Source organism: Cygnus olor, chromosome 2, assembly GCF_009769625.2.
Source record: "Cygnus olor isolate bCygOlo1 chromosome 2, bCygOlo1.pri.v2, whole genome shotgun sequence".
Taxonomy (NCBI): Eukaryota; Metazoa; Chordata; class Aves; order Anseriformes; family Anatidae; genus Cygnus; species Cygnus olor.
Genome location: NC_049170.1, coordinates 65,478,066 through 65,493,954, shown reverse-complemented (window position 1 = coordinate 65,493,954; position 15,889 = coordinate 65,478,066). Strand labels below are relative to the sequence as shown.

The window sequence follows — 15,889 nt, the reverse complement described above, 5'->3', positions numbered from 1 at the left end:
CTGTCTTCAGGCACATTCAGCGCATTGTTTCGTATCCAAGAAGGACAGTGAAAAAACTCCACTGACTTGTGTGGTAGCAGGAATAGTCTCTGATACCATTTATCCTCAGTTTTCATTGGTTTTGTGTTTGATAGTTAAGTACGTTTTAACATCCCCATTGTGGCTGTGGGGGCAAACTGATAAAAATTGAGATGTTTATATGTTCTTTGCGTGGAGAAACATAATTAGAATATGTGCTCAACCCAAGGAGTTTTCTGGCTCCTGTAATCTTCCTGGATTGTGAGTCAATGTCTATATCTGTTATTTCTATTTAAATTCTTTTTTTTGTTAGTACATTTGGTTTACAATACTAGCAGCTGAAATCTGCTCAGTAAATCCACTGTTGGTACTAGACACAGCAAGAACTGGTATTGTTTTGACAGACAGACAAACAGATTTACAGTTTTAAATTGAACATTTCATACATTAGAGCTATTATGAGAACTTGGTTAAAACATTAATGTGATGTTAAAGTAATAGTATTTTGACTTTTCTTGACAAGTATAGCAAATCTTTTGAGTGACAGTTCAGCAAAAGAGATTCCAGCCTGCAAGTATCATTTTCAAAGGGACGTTATAGAAATTAATATTCAAAAACAATGATTGGAAAATAAACTTCCTCATGGTAAGTGGAAAGTGTCTTTTCCAAAACATGGTACAGTTTATCGTTAAATGAGTAACCATGTTTTCAGACGTCTTGAGGTTGACCCAGCTATAGTGAATAGAAAGATTTCTTGCAAGTTTCTAACATCTGAGATCAGAACAAGCTTGTTTATGGTGGAAGGATGCTGAGCTAAAACACTATCTAATTAAATTGGCATACCTTGTGCATGTTGTAAATGCACTAGGTTGCTAATTTTAGCAGAAGTGAACTGGGAGCAAGCCAGCTGTGGAAATGCAACATTTTTACTCTTTTTTTATTACTCTTTTCTTACTCTTGCATAAGAGTAATGACTGGCTTTTTTGCACTTTGCAGATAATCCTTCAGCTCAGGGAGTTCTTAAATTCTAAAGAGTCATCCTCTAAAGCAAAAATACACACAGACACACACACACAGTGAGTTAGATACAGTATACCACTGTCTGGTGGCTATATGCTAGAGGCTGACCTGATGGAGTCTTTCACAGGAATTTCCTAAAGGACTGTTACATGTGAGAGGGCAAAAAGAGAGAATACGCACATCTGTGGAAAGGGACAGGTGAAGATGGGGAAAGGAAAGAGCTCTGACCAGCTCAATGGGCTCGACATTGAAGACCTCTGAAGCAAGCCCACCCTGAGAGAGATCTTTTTGCCCACCTCAAGCATGCTAGAGCTTCCATGGTTAAGGTATTCCTGGTTTCTAGATTTCCAGCAAATTAACTTCTGCTTTTTGTCAAGCGCACAATGCCATTTAGTCCTAAAAGAAAGACCTGCTATGTAAGACTTTTCCTACTCACTTTGCCAGAACTTCTATTCCTTTCTGCATTGTTAGATAGGTCTGAGCTCTTTGCTGCTTTTCATTGTTTTTTGCTACAGGCAGTATGGAAATTACTCCATTTGATCCCTGCTTTTCAAATAGAAGATGATGATAAAGAAATACAGAGATTATGACTAAGGAGCTTGTTCTGTTTGAACACCATTATATGCAAAGAGAGTGTAGTTAACATCTTGTTCCTTTCATTTCTGTTTTTTCCCTTCGGACTCATGTTTGGGGAGTTTAGGTTCAGTATTTCGTCTGACCAGATAGCAGTTGCTGGTTGCTGATAACCTGTAAATTGGTTGCTGTTTCATGAGCTGTTCTGTAATTATGGTTTAATAGCCTTTCTTCTTCTGCATCCTAAGGGTAGAAGTTGTTCTTATGTTTTATTAGCCAAATCTTAATTTATCAATAAAAATTGATAATCCATAAATTGCAAGCAGATAATTTAATTGTGAAACTGTTCACAACATTAGTTTAGTGTTAAGGCTTCTGTTTAAGAAATTTAGTGTCATCAAATGGCTGGAATACAGAGCAGGACATTAACTGCATAACACAATAAATATTTTTGAATTTTTCAGGATGTTGAAATGAAAACTGTAGTGCATGCCCTTCCCTGAACATTCGTGTATTGACATTTTATATGCGTAGCTAAGCATTAACCATGGGTCATGTGGTAGGCATTTGCTGTTCTTGTGGTTTTTTGTCTGTCTTTCAAAGAAGTGTTCGAGGTCTGTGAAACTTTTACAGTGATTCAGTCTCTGCTTTTATATATATATATATATATATATATATATATATATACGTATAATGCTGGGAAATCTCAATCAGCATCAAATGTCTTGTTTCATTTAATATGTTTCATGCTGGGCAGGAAATTAGGTCTTTTTAGGAAAAAAAAAGCATGCATTTCACTTTGGAGATTGGTCAGAGATTTGTAGGTGTGCTGAAATGTTACATTTGATTCCTTTTCACATGTGTATGTTGGCATTTCTCAACTGAGGCTCTGGTGTTACCTCAGTGGTCAGATGTTTATTGCTGTTTGGTCTTGATGGCCTTCCTCATTAAGCACACTGGCTAAAAATCACAGAATGGTTAGGGTTGGAAGGGACCTCTTGGAGGTCATCTGGTCCAAGCCCTCTGCTGAAGCAGGGCCACCCAGAGCAGGCTGGCCAGGACCACATCCAGGCAGCTGTTTAAGATCTCCAAGAAGGGAGACCCCACAGCCTCTCTGGGCAACCTGTGCCAGGGCTCAGTCAACCACATGGCACAGAAGTGCTGCCTGGTGTTTAGACAGGACCTCCTGTGCTCCAGTCTGTGCCCATGGCCTCTTGTCTTGGCACTGGGCACCACTGGAAAGAGCCTGGCTCTTTTTTCATTGTGTCCTCCGTTCAGGTATTTATAGACATTGATTAAGATCCTCTCTGAACCTCATCTCCTGCAGGCTGGACAGTCCCCAACTCTCTCATCCTCTCTTTATAGGAGAGGTGCTTCAGATCATCTTGGTGGCCCTCTAGACTTACCAGTATGTTGGTTGTTTCTTTCTTTGCTCAAGCCAAGAAGCTAAATGCACAGTTGTTTTTAAGAAGAACTTGGTCTTGTTAGCATAGGGTGGTTATGTCCCTACACCCCTGATATCCACCTCTGTCAAGGTTATCTTGATGTAAGCAGCCACAGGACTTGAAAAGATGCTGTCATACAGACAGTCCCAGACTGTAATGTGTCATTTACTCTTTACCTATCCCAAGGCAAAAAAAAAGAGTTGGCAGATTCTCATGTCTGGGATGAAACTGTATTGTAGCAGAACTTCCTGATACGTCGGAGCTGTGTGCCGTGGGGCAAAGGTGTCTTGCTTGCTTTATGCTGAGATGTTATTGCTCAATGTCTAGAGCTAATCGACTCTGCACTCACTAATGGTTGCACAGGATTTCATTTAGTGTGTGAGGAGCATCCCAGGGTATGCCTTTTTCCATGGCTGCACATTTAAACCTGTCATTTGCTTTACTTGCATTTACTTGCTAAGTTGTATCTGTTCTTGCTTCTCAAAGAAGAAATTTACATTTTTAATTAATGTGTGGAACGTATGTATGTCTGTTTAGCCTGGGTTTGGTCAGTCCTGAAAGTTATTCTCCCCTTTCAGCTTTAGTATAGCTTTGCAACTGAGGCACTAGTGAGAGGTGCTAGTATAAAATATAGGCAGGCCTAGTGTTTTGGGAAGATGTTATTCCAAGGCAAGAAAAACTTCTCCCTTTCTCCAGTGTTATCTTCAAAGTGACAATTCACTCATGTTAATATAGATTTAGTGGAAACAGATTCTATAGTTTAAACACTACAATTTGTACTAAACATTGCTAAGCAATGTTTACCTGTTCTTAACTGTTGCTTACTTTGGTAGCCAACAACAAGAGTATTTCTTGTACTATTAGACTGGCTTCTTCCCCACGAGGACAGTCAAGCAGTGTAGGATGTTGCTCACGGAGGCTGTGCCAACACTATCTTTGTAGGTTTCCAGGACCTGACAACATGAAGCTTTAAGCAACCTGGTTGCTTCCTTTAACTGGCCCTGTTGTGAGCAGGAGGCTGGATTAGAGACCTGCGGAGGTCCCTTCCCACCTGAATAATCTCCTGAAATACTTGTTTTTAAATCTGGGGAAACTTACCTAGTGGTAGAGGCACTAGATTTCTTGGAGTTTATATCAATATACAAATTCTTTGCAATTATATTTAATATATGAACTTTGGATGCACTGATTGTATAGGCTTATCAGTCTGTGATGGTAGAGAGCATTAAAATTTAATTTTACTTTGCAAAAGTAAATACTGTCATTGAAGTTAATGGGACTACTGAAATGATTGCTGGTAACATATAATAGCATAGCTGCACCTTCCTTGGAGCTTGTGTTTGCAGGACATTCGCTACTTTAGTTAATAAGGCAAAATTATGCTAATGAAACAGCTTACTTGGAGTGCTCCAAATTCCTTGACTCGCATCCTGGCCTCTACTGTACCATCTCGAGAAGTCTGAAGTTAGGCACCCAAAATACATCTATTAAAGCTGTTGATGATTGACTTTAAAATCCTCTCAATTTGTGCTTAAAATTAAGCATGGCACGTGGCTTAATCTTGTTCAGCTTTTTCTGTTAACTGAGAACATTTTTATATATGCACAGTTTATGTAATCATGATTTTTATACACTTTGGAAAAACTATAATTTTAGGAAAACGTTTATGGCACTACTTAGCACGTAGGAGGCAGTATGAAGCTAAAGATGTAATACAATAATAATAAAAAATGACAATTTAGTTATGCCCTGTTGCGATTAATGTAAGTTCTGGTGTCCTTACATTTGCTAGTTAGACTTATATCTTTATCTCATAATCACGTTCTGTTACTTATTCATGGAAAAAGACCCAGTAGGGTGATTTATGACTGCTTTGCAATAGTTTCAGTGAAATCAAAATTAAATAAGCATCAGATGTCAAATAAAAGAATATTTTGAATATTTTAAGGCACCAGAAAGCTTAGCTTTTAATCAGAGTAAAATTCTTTGTAATGGTCTCTCTCTTTTGAAGAGTTGTCCATCTTTGAACAACTACTGTTGTTAATTAATTGTCAGTAACATTTTAGCTGTATGTTTAAGACTTAATGTTTGAACACTTTCACAAGAAGTTTGATTTTGCTTGCAGTTCCCTGGGAGCTGAAGTACAGGTTTAGGATCCAAAGGTGAGGCACATTCATTTGAAAATCTGGTCTTTGTATGCAGTGATTTTAAAAATTCTGCAGTATAAACTGAGCATGAAAGAGGATGAAAGTTCATTGGGCTGTAGGGCAGATAGTGGTTGCTGGCTAAATGTTTCACAGGGTCACACTGAGAAGGAAGGGACCTTGTTGCTTTACTTCAGTTCTTTTCCTTTTTTTCAAAATACAAGCATGTAGCTCTGTTGGAAGGGAAAGGGAGTGGGTGTTATAACACATAGGCTTTGAGACAGGCAGTTCTGAAAGTTACTTAAACAAAACCATTGAGATCATTTTGTCAAGACACTGTCTAGTTCACCAGCAAATGCTAAAGAAAAAAAAAAAATTGCTTATACCTCTCCTTTATTTGCTGCATGAGTTACCTCACTAGATTACTATTGACACCATCACACTTGTGTTCTTTTGCTCTATTTCCTGTGTGTAGAGCAAAGTGCAGTAGAGAAATTGTGGTTGAACAAAGCCATGTTTAGAAACATGGCATGTTTTGAGCGCAGAATTCCTATCGAAGCAAAGGAATTAAACAGAAAGTCCTGATAGGAAAGCAGACCAAAGCGAGAAAGAGATGCTCTGGTACCTGAAAAGTGAGTCATTGTGCACGGCAGCATTGTTACCTGTCCTCTTGGACTGGGTAACCTAATCCTATTTGATGTCATACAGTTTATGGAAAAGATGCTTTTTAGCCCTCTGTTGGAAATGACAGCACTTGCCAACAAAAGTACCAATTCACCCAAGAGAAAGAGGAATTGCTGCATCAGTGTCACCAGCTGAACAGGGAGAAGGGCTTTGTGACTGCACAGGGAGGCAAGCAAAGTGTGGAGTGGCAGAGAGAGGAAGACAAGGAAATCAACTTCTTTTTTTCATGTCAGGTTGTTTTATGTTCCCAGGCTTCAGCATGTTGGTATGGGTGTGCAGCCCTGACAAGGTATCACCCTCCTGAAAGTTTGTGTCTCCATTCCTGTTAACAGGAATGTTAACAATTATGGTACCCATGCTTTCCGCCGGTTTTGTTATTGCCTCTAGAAATATTGATACAGCTGATCTTTGTGCAAACATCTAGCTGTAGGTTAACAACCATGTAATGGAATATCTTCAACATAATTTGGCAATACAAAAAGAAGACTTATACAAAAGGAACAAAAAAACTAAAAATAAGTGAAAAGAAGTTGTCAGGGTTTCCTCTTTTTCCCCAAAATATGTTAGAAATTTAATTGCTAGAAAACCTGAAGTATTTCCATTAACAATAAGTATTTCTAAACTGTCAAGGAGTGAAATACAGCACAGCACTTATACTATGGTTAAGCCTTGTAAAGCCATCAAAAGAAAGTATGTTTTGCAGGATTTTATACACTGGTATAGTGAAGAAAACCTGAGATTCCATCTCTGGAATTGCAAAAAGCATAGAGTCAGAAGTAGAAATAAGAAACTGGTTCTCATGATTTCCATAGCCTGGAATTTTATAGGTGTAGATGCAGCATAATTAGTGGTTGTGAAGACCAAAGTAAATGACTATTTTTGTATAGGATGTAATGCATAACTTGCCTTTTTTCTATTTTTTTCTTTCATTTTCAAACAATTTTTATGGTTTGGCATGTGTCGAATGATATTTTTTAAAGTAAAGCTGTAAACAGATTCTATAAAATTCTGATCTTACTTTTGTAATGAATTCATGTTTTTAATTGCTTAGTCTGTAGATTAAAGATATAGCTTTTAGTGTTTTTAGGACTTCCTCAAGCCACATCACATCTTTCAGCTGTGCTGGTTTCCAGTCTCCAATGTGGTGCAGTTTGAGTGTGCCTGTTGCTCCTCACTGTGTTGATGAAGCCTTGGAATGGTTGTTACCTAATGTTCGGAGGCATCAGGGAGAAGCACATCATTTGGTTGTTCAATTACTGCAGTGTAAAACACCTTTGTCTTTCTGTGTATGTTTGTCTCCTTGGATGTTTGCGCTTCATGGCACTATTATCTTCCTAGCTGCATGTAATCTGCTCAGCACTTCCCCCAGTGCTCCAGTACAAACACCAACAGTGTGATAGGTGTGGAGGCGTGAATGTGATAGGATAAAAGCTGCAGTATGTTCATAAAAGGAACCAAATTACTTACACTCAATTAACGTGGCCGTGGTTTTGAGAGATCACCAAACCATGGCTAAAAACACCCTTTTATATAATTACCTTGTTATTTTCTCTTCGGTTGGTGTAAAATGGAGTTTAGTTGTTATTGAAAAAAGTTGCAGTAGGCCGTGAATTTTAAAGAAACTGCCACTAATAATATTAGTGTGAGACACTGATTTAATTGGGAAGCAATGGAAAGTATAGAACATAATGATGGAAGGCAGCTTTGCTTTGAATATGCTAAATGTAGCCTAATATGAATAGGTTTGGGTAATAAAGCAATAAATGCAAAGTTCATTTAATGGTTAAGTGGAGAGTTACTACAGAAATTTCTTTCTGGGTGCATAAGATGAGCACAAGCTCCCCACAGCTAGGATTTCAGAGCCCTTGTTTCTGGAGAGGGATTCTAGTCTCTCTGTTATGAGATGACAGAATGCAACAAGGCAGCATCTTACTCTTCATACTTAAATTTCTTCAGGTAGGGCTGGGAGAGCAATAGGTCAGGTTCTGCAGCACTTCCACACATGCAATACACTGTGTACAACATCTGTTCTTTAATCTTTCAGTTTGCAAGGAAATCTCAATAGCCTTTCGCCCTCTGTGAATGTATGTGTAAATGAAGTTGGCAATGAATTGAAAACAGGCTTTTGAACTTCCAAGTACCTGAGCTCTGGCCTTAGCACACAGCTCAGTTGGGTTGTGCTCTGGCACCGCGGTGGCAGACATGTCATCTTCTTGCCCTTCTTTTCCCACTGGTCACTTTGTGTTCTCTTCTTCTAGATGAGCATTAGGTGTTGCCTGGCTTTCCTTTAAATGGAGCAGGAATTTCACCCCGGACTCATCAGCACCAGTATCTCTCATCAGATGCAGACGATGTGTTGGCATTCCTCTCACCACAGTGCAGAAAGCATATGGTGTTTCTGTGAGAGGATACTCCTTAAGCCGCTGAAAGTACTGTAGGAGTTGATCAGTACTGGGAAGCCTGAGCTTTCTCCATCTCCTCGTGAAGCTGACTGTGAGAGTTTTGTCTGTGTATATGCTGTCGTAATTAGTCTTTTCTTACCTAGGAGTGCACATAAACCTCTGTTCCTGAGTACCTCTATATTCAGGTAACCATACTACGTGGAGTTTCTCAGCACTGCTTCCGAAAATGTGTGTGCAGCTGAACCTTTTTAGAGGCATCAGACTTCTTGTCACATCAGATCTTTCCTTTGTGTTGAATGTTGGCAATCAGACAAAATACGGTTTTGGCTAACAACCAAACAGTTGTAAAGTTTGAGAAATTGGATTTACACCCACTATGTTTGTCTTCCTCTGAAGTCACTACCAGTTAGGCTATGATTGACTGTTTGTATGTTAGGAAGTATGTTTAAAATAGTTAATGGGCAGAATAAATATGGCACTGTTGAGGTAAACAAAGGTATATGTAAAAAAAAAAAAGTTTGTAAGTATCAACACTGAAATTCAGTCTGTCTGTATGTTTTGTTAGAGAAGTTTGGACTCTTTACAAATATAAGTACTCACTACAAAGTTATTCTGCTGAATAATATTCAAAATTGTTTGCTCTTCACTATGCTCTTGAAGCTCCCCATGCATACCTGCTTAAAACCAGCAACAAGTGTAGCTAGTAATGAAGTAATTCAAATTTATTTTGTTTCATGATGCACTAATAGAAGAATAATTTAAGTGTGACTGATTTTATTCCTCTGCAGTAGTTGCTTATCTGAAACGCTATTAAAGTTCAGTAACTGTAGCTCCCAAATACAGTATTTGACAGATGGTGTGGGTGGTTTGTGCCATTTCCATGATAAATCTACTTACAAATATAACCATGAGGAAGTAGTCTTCATTCCTTGACTAGTGTAACATATAGACAGAAAAGGTGACAACACAACATGAAAATGGATTTGTGTCTTGGTTCTTCATTTTCCTGCTGTAATGATTTGAATTTTGGAACAAGTGCAAAAGAGAGATTTCTTTTTACTTTATCTAAAAAAGAGTTGCTATAAATACTAAAATATTCTTTCAGTAGCCTTTCTTTTCTTACACTTTCTTTGAAACCTTTCCTATAATGAATTACTTTTGTAATGTCTTAGTGCATCAGTTAGAAAGCATTATTTTTGCTAGATGGGAACAAACTGGATCTTTGCTAAGATACGTTTGCTATTCAAAAAATACTGGAGGTGGGAGAGTTGGACAGTCCTGTTGCACCAGTGCTCACTATGTGAACTACTCTTACAGCTGAAGCTTAGAGACAATAGAATGCTATAAATAAAAATATACTGCGTTATCCAGTTCTAATATTCTTTCTTACCCTCTTTGTGTTTTAACAGAAATCACAGATGCTAGTACTAGAGGAAACCCAGATACAATTAAGGGTGTGAAAAGAAAAAAGATTGTGACTGAAAACCATCTAAAAAAAATACCAAAATCGCCTTTGAGAAACCCCACAGAATCCAAGGTTAAACAAAATGTAGACCTTCCACCACTAAAAGTTCTTCCGGATGCCTCAGAACATGCCACGGCACAGGACCACGTACCTGTGCAAAATGGAAGTCAATGTACCAAACAAAACGGGGGAGCGCTTAGTAGTGAGATAAGTGCTGAAACAACCAAATCTGAGATACCGATGCAGACAAAGCCTTCATTGACACATCAGTCCCTAGACTTGAGTAAACAGGCAGTAGAGGATTCTGATGCGAGCCAGTTGAGCTCACCAGAGAAGTCTCTCTCCAACTCCTTACCAAGTAAAACAAAGACTGACAGTAATGAATGTATTACTTTTGTTGATGGTAGTACGTCATCCCCATGTACACGTACTGCATTCGATGTCTTGTTAAAAGCTATGGAGCCTGAACTGAACATCTTAGCACAAGAGTGCCCCCATTATGGGGTGCAGATAGAGAAACTGAGACCAAATAAAATTGTAAGCACCTCTCCTAGTCTCACGTCCAATACAATGAGCGTCCAAAACCAGTCTGCTTTGTCTCAGCATGAGTTTACAGCTGGACCTCACTATTTCCCATGTACGTTGAACAACGTGCATGTAGCAACAGCTGCCAAGAGTGGACAAACACAGGTCCAGTCGGTTTCTCGTTCACAAGACCTTGTTACTGAAACCAGCCATCAAAATCACCAGGTTGTTATGTGTCCAAATTTCACAGGTTCCGTGGTGCAACAGCAGAGTCAAGAAAATGCCAAGCTCCAGCAGACATACAGCATAGCAGTAACTTCCTCTGGTGTTCACACCTCATCTTCCACTGTAACTCAGGTTTTTTCTCAAAATCAGTTAGTAGCTAGTTCATCTTCACCTTTGTCAGTTAACACACCTAATTCAACACACTTGTCTATAGGTCCCATGTATAATTCAGCCCAGATAGCATCAGTTGTAAACCATGGCGTAGAACAAATATGTAACCTCTTGAAAGACCAGAAACCTAAAAAGCTGGGGAAGTACGTCTGTGAGTATTGCAATCGGGCCTGTGCCAAGCCCAGTGTTCTCCAAAAGCACATCCGATCCCATACTGGAGAGCGACCGTATCCTTGCATTACATGTGGGTTTTCATTTAAAACTAAAAGTAATTTGTACAAGCACAAAAAATCCCATGCACATGCTGTCAAACTTGGACTTGTCCTACAGCCAGATGCTGGTGGTCTCTTCTTATCTCATGACTCAGACAAAGCACTTAGCATTCATTCAGATGTGGAAGAAAGTGGTGAAAGTGAAGATGAAGGCACTGCTGATGAAAGACAAGATGATCAAGAACTGGAACCTGCACAAATAGTGAAAGTCATTTCAAGTGCAGAAGCTGTATGGAAGGGAAGCCCTGTTCCACTAAGTAACCCAGATTGTATCCCAAGTGATTCTTCATTACACAATACAGAACCACAAGTAAGGGCAGCTTTACCAAAAGTAGTGGTTCATGCTGTAAATGTTTCTCCGTTAAGGGCCGATAGCCCCAAAGTAACAGATCTAGCACCTGAGCTTGCTGCAGCACAGAGAAAAGGAGATTTTAAAGTGACAAATCTTCAGTCAAATTTAACACATAAGGACTCATTAAAAGAAAATGACATAAAACAAAATCAGAAAACAGAACTGGGCCTATTAGAGGAGCAGCTGGGATCTGCAGTAGGAGTTGTGCACGCTCAGCTTCAGAGACAACAGGCAACCGATTGTTCCCAGGAGCAGCAAGGAAAATGCCTTCTGAGCCCTAGAAGTTTAGGTAGTACTGATTCTGGTTATTTTTCTCGTTCTGAAAGTGCTGATCAAACAATGAGCCCACCAGCTCCTTTCGTAAGAGGATTATTGCCCTCTGAAAAAGATTCAAATAAAAATTTGCCCTGTGTACCAAGAGCAAGTGGAATGGTAGCATCAGTGGTACAAACAGTTTGTACCGAGAAAAATTTGATTCTCTCTGGCCAAATGCGACCTCCCATGGCAACAAAAACCCTCGAGGAGCGTATCTCAAAGTTAATTTCTGATAATGAAGCTGTTGTGGATGACAAACAGTTAGATAGCGTGAAACCAAGAAGAACATCTCTTTCGAGAAGAGGAAGCATAGATTCACCAAAATCCTACATATTTAAGGATTCTTTCCAGTTTGATTTAAAGCCTATGGGAAGAAGAACTAGTTCAAGCTCTGATATACCAAAGTCTCCTTTCACACCCACTGAGAAATCAAAGCAAGTTTTTCTTCTCTCTGTACCATCCCTTGACTGTTTGCCTATAACACGAAGTAATTCCATGCCTACTACCAGTTATTCAGCAGTACCTCCAAATGTAATACCTCCCTCTCATCCACTTAGAGGAAGTCAGTCATTTGATGATAAAATCGGTTCTTTATACGATGATGTTTTTGTATCAGGACCTGCTGCTCCACTGAACCAAGGTGGACATCCTCGGACCCTTGTTAGACAGGCAGCAATAGAAGATTCTTCTACTGGTGAAAGCCAAGTTCTTGGATCAGTGCGACCTGCAGAAGAAAGTTATCTGGGTTGTAATTTATCAAATGAATCTTCATTGCTAAGGAACAAGTTCCTGGCACAGGGATCAAATTTAGAAAAAACTAAGAAGTCCCCTCAGGTGCGAGGAACAATGTTTGAGTGTGAAACCTGCAGAAACAGGTATAGGAAACTGGAAAACTTTGAAAACCACAAGAAATTTTACTGTTCAGAGTTGCATGGACCTAAAACTAAAGCTGCAATCCGAGAGCCTGAACATAAAACTGTTCCAAATAGTACACAACCTCAAATTCTGCACTACAGAGTCACTACTTCAACTGGCGTCTGGGAACAGACTCCACAAATAAGGAAAAGAAGGAAAATGAAAAGTGTTGGAGATGATGATGACCCACAACAAAACGACACAAGCACACCATCAAAGAATGCGGAATGCCAAAGTAAGCCAGCAATTTCTTCCAGTCAGTCAAAACTCAGTGCGTCAGTAGTAGGTTTGCAACAGCCAAGCAACCTTCTACTTCGAAGTTCACAAATTCAGCTTGTGGCTCGAGGCACAGATCTGACAACAGAGCCAAAGATGTCTCCGCTCATTGAAAAGCAGACAAGTTCAGTTATGCAAGAAAAGGTGGAGTTGAAAAGACAAGGGACTGGTATTTCAGTAATACAGCATACCAATTCACTGAGCAGAAATAGCTCATTTGAGAAATCGGAGTCATTTGAAAGATTATCACCAGTTTCATCTCAAGAGCCCAACAAGGTTGCAAAACACCGCTCTTTGAATGCAGTTGCAGTCCAAGAGGATAGACGCTATCGTCTGAATACTTCCCAGCATCATCAGTCACTGTCATTAGAAGCACCTAGAGGGGAAGTGCAGGGAAGCCAAGTAGTTTCTAATGAGAAGAACACACCACTTCAGACATCAAGACTCGTTCGCCAGCATAACATCCAGGTTCCTGAAATACTGGTCACAGAAGAACCAGACAGGGGACAAGAAAACCAGTGCAGCGATCAGGAAAAGACAGAAAGATTTAATTGGCCACAGCGCAGTGAAACACTGTCAAAATTGCCAACAGAAAAACTTCCACCGAAGAAGAAAAGAATTCGCTTGGCCGAAATGGAGCACTCATCTGCTGAATCGAGCATTGACTCCACTCTTTCCAGAAGTCTAAGTCAAGGGAGTAGTTTGTCTCATGCCTCCAGTTTCTCGGTGTCTCTTGAGAAGGATGAGATTTCAAAGGTGGACAATCCTTCTAAAGCAGAACTTATTAGTAAGTCGTCAGAATTCCTTATGATTCCCACTGGCTCTCATGTGCTGGGCATGCCTGGCCCGCATTACAGGGAAATGAGGCGTGCTGCATCAGAGCAGATCAGCTGCATGCAGCCCTCGATGGAGGTTGTAGACTACAGGAGTAAGTCTTTTGACTGTGGAAGCATATCTCCATCGAAACCTGCCTCACTCGTAGAGATAGCTGCTCCAAAACTGTCATCTGGAAATGGAGTTACTGGACACGTGCCTCTGCTAGAAAGAAGGAGGGGACCATTTGTAAGACAAATATCTTTAAATATTGCTCCAGAAAATCATCCAGTTAAATTGACTTCTTTGTTTCAGACAGTTCATACTACGGATGTGCCATTTCACAGGCTGCAGACCTCCAGCAAATCCTCAGTGGAGTTTCCTTTAAGTACTCAGCATTCTCAAACTCACTCCAGGCCTCACTCAGCAATTCAAAATTCTAATCCCATTAACCTGTCTTCAGTTCAGCAGCCTCTAGATCATGTTTTGAATAATCAAAGACAGCAATCTTCAATGCATCAGCCTTCCCAGACTTCTACTAAAACATCAACCCGAGGGGAACAAGTGAATTCATACACACTTTCTTGTCACCCTGATGAACAAAAGGATTGTTTTGCTCCGAAGTATCAACTCCAAGTTAAAACATTACATATAGGTCAGCCATACTCTTCTAAATTGCTAAAAAATAGTCTATCAAGTCAGACTGTCCCAAGTCAAGCTGGAGTGGACCAGAATGCGTCCTCCTTTGAGCTGCAGGCTAAACTGTCTGACAATATGTCTAATCCTTATTCTGTGCCTCCTCTAAAACAAATTGTCCCTAATAACTGCAGCAGTCAGATACATCAGATTCCTCCTTTTGTAGTTCCTGTCCGTATTTACAGTGGCATCCCATCCTATGGCTTTGCAACCGTTACACCCCTTCCTCAAATTTTAGTGACTCAGGATCAGGTAAACCAATCTGTTTGTAAAACAAATGCTGTGAGAGTGCCAACGCTTGAAGGCAAAACTCAGCTGCCAAAATCTCACAAAGATCAGAGGACTTTGCCAAATTCATTTGAGTTTGAAAATTCAATACCAGAAAGTGGAACCAGAAATTCACCTTTGTCAAGCTCTTTGAATATTATTCAGAAAGTGCCAGTTAGTGGACTCTTCCCTCAACAAGAAGCTACACCTTCAAGTAAACGAATGCTTTCCCCAGCCAACAGTTTAGATATTGCCATGGAAAAACAGCAAAAACGTGTTAAAGATGAGAGTGGAGCTGCTTGCATGACCGATGCCAGACCATTACATTCACTGAGCGTTCGATCTAATGACCTGGCTTATAAGCAAAAGAAGCCAATCTTGGTGAGACAGGTTTGCACCACAGAGCCTCTTGAAAATCACCTCCTAGATCCTGATGGTGTTGCACAGAATGAAAAAAGCAGCAAAGCTAGTATTTCAGACATGCTGTTGCCTGACTGTCATTCATCTGAAACTGGGGTTTCAGAAACCCTGAGGGAGTCACCAGAATCTGAAGACATGAAGTCTTCAGCATCACCAGCGTTTGCAGTTGGAAAACCATCTGAACTGTCTCCAGTGAGTAATCAGAATTCTCTTTTAAAGGCTGTAGGCAACAGTCAAGAAAGAAGATCCCCAAGTAGTAGTCATGAGAGCAAGCAAATCAATAGCCAGAGTCAAGCAAAGCCTCTAACCATGCTGGCTGCGGTGAATACAGGAGAAATGCAGAGGTTGTCATTTCCAAGCCTCAAGACCTCGACGAGCTTTACCTGGTGTTTTCTCCTGAAGAGGAAACCGTTACATCTGCTGCAAAATGATCAGAAAATTTCAGCCTACTCCACATGGACCATTAGTCCCAACAATCCTAATCCACTTGGTTTGTCAACAAAGGTAGTTCTTTCTCTCCTCAACTCAAAACAGAAAGTTGAAAAACCGCTATACACTCAAGCAAGAACTACTCATCCCAGGTCTGATCTACTGGTCTATTCAAGCAAGTGGAAGAACAGCTTAACGAAGGTACTTAACCTATGCCTGATATATACTGATCATTTATGGAGGATTTGCTTTGGTGATTGAGTTTGTTCATATTTCGGAGAATGTAATGTGCCTGACGTGTAATATATGCTCTTATTTATTTTAGTTATGCTGGATCAGACTGCTAAAAAGATCTTAAGTAATTCCATTAAGAAACCTCTTCATAAGGATTTATCACTTTTCATGGAAATTAGTTCCCGGATTTAAATCTGCATATAAAATGTTTATTGTGACAGGATTGTG

General features: G+C 39.8%; 1 protein-coding gene across 9 annotated transcripts in view; it reads left to right on the top strand.

Moving 5' to 3' along the window:
• Positions 1 to 15,889, top strand: part of HIVEP1 (HIVEP zinc finger 1) — a 132,613-nt gene that overhangs the window by 74,414 nt on the left and 42,310 nt on the right. For all 9 annotated transcript variants that reach the window (XM_040546088.1, XM_040546085.1, XM_040546083.1 and 6 more), the window contains one exon: positions 9,696 to 15,628. In XM_040546088.1, coding sequence (XP_040402022.1) covers positions 9,696 to 15,628 — 5,933 coding nt within the window. The remainder of the gene's footprint in view (positions 1 to 9,695; positions 15,629 to 15,889) is intronic.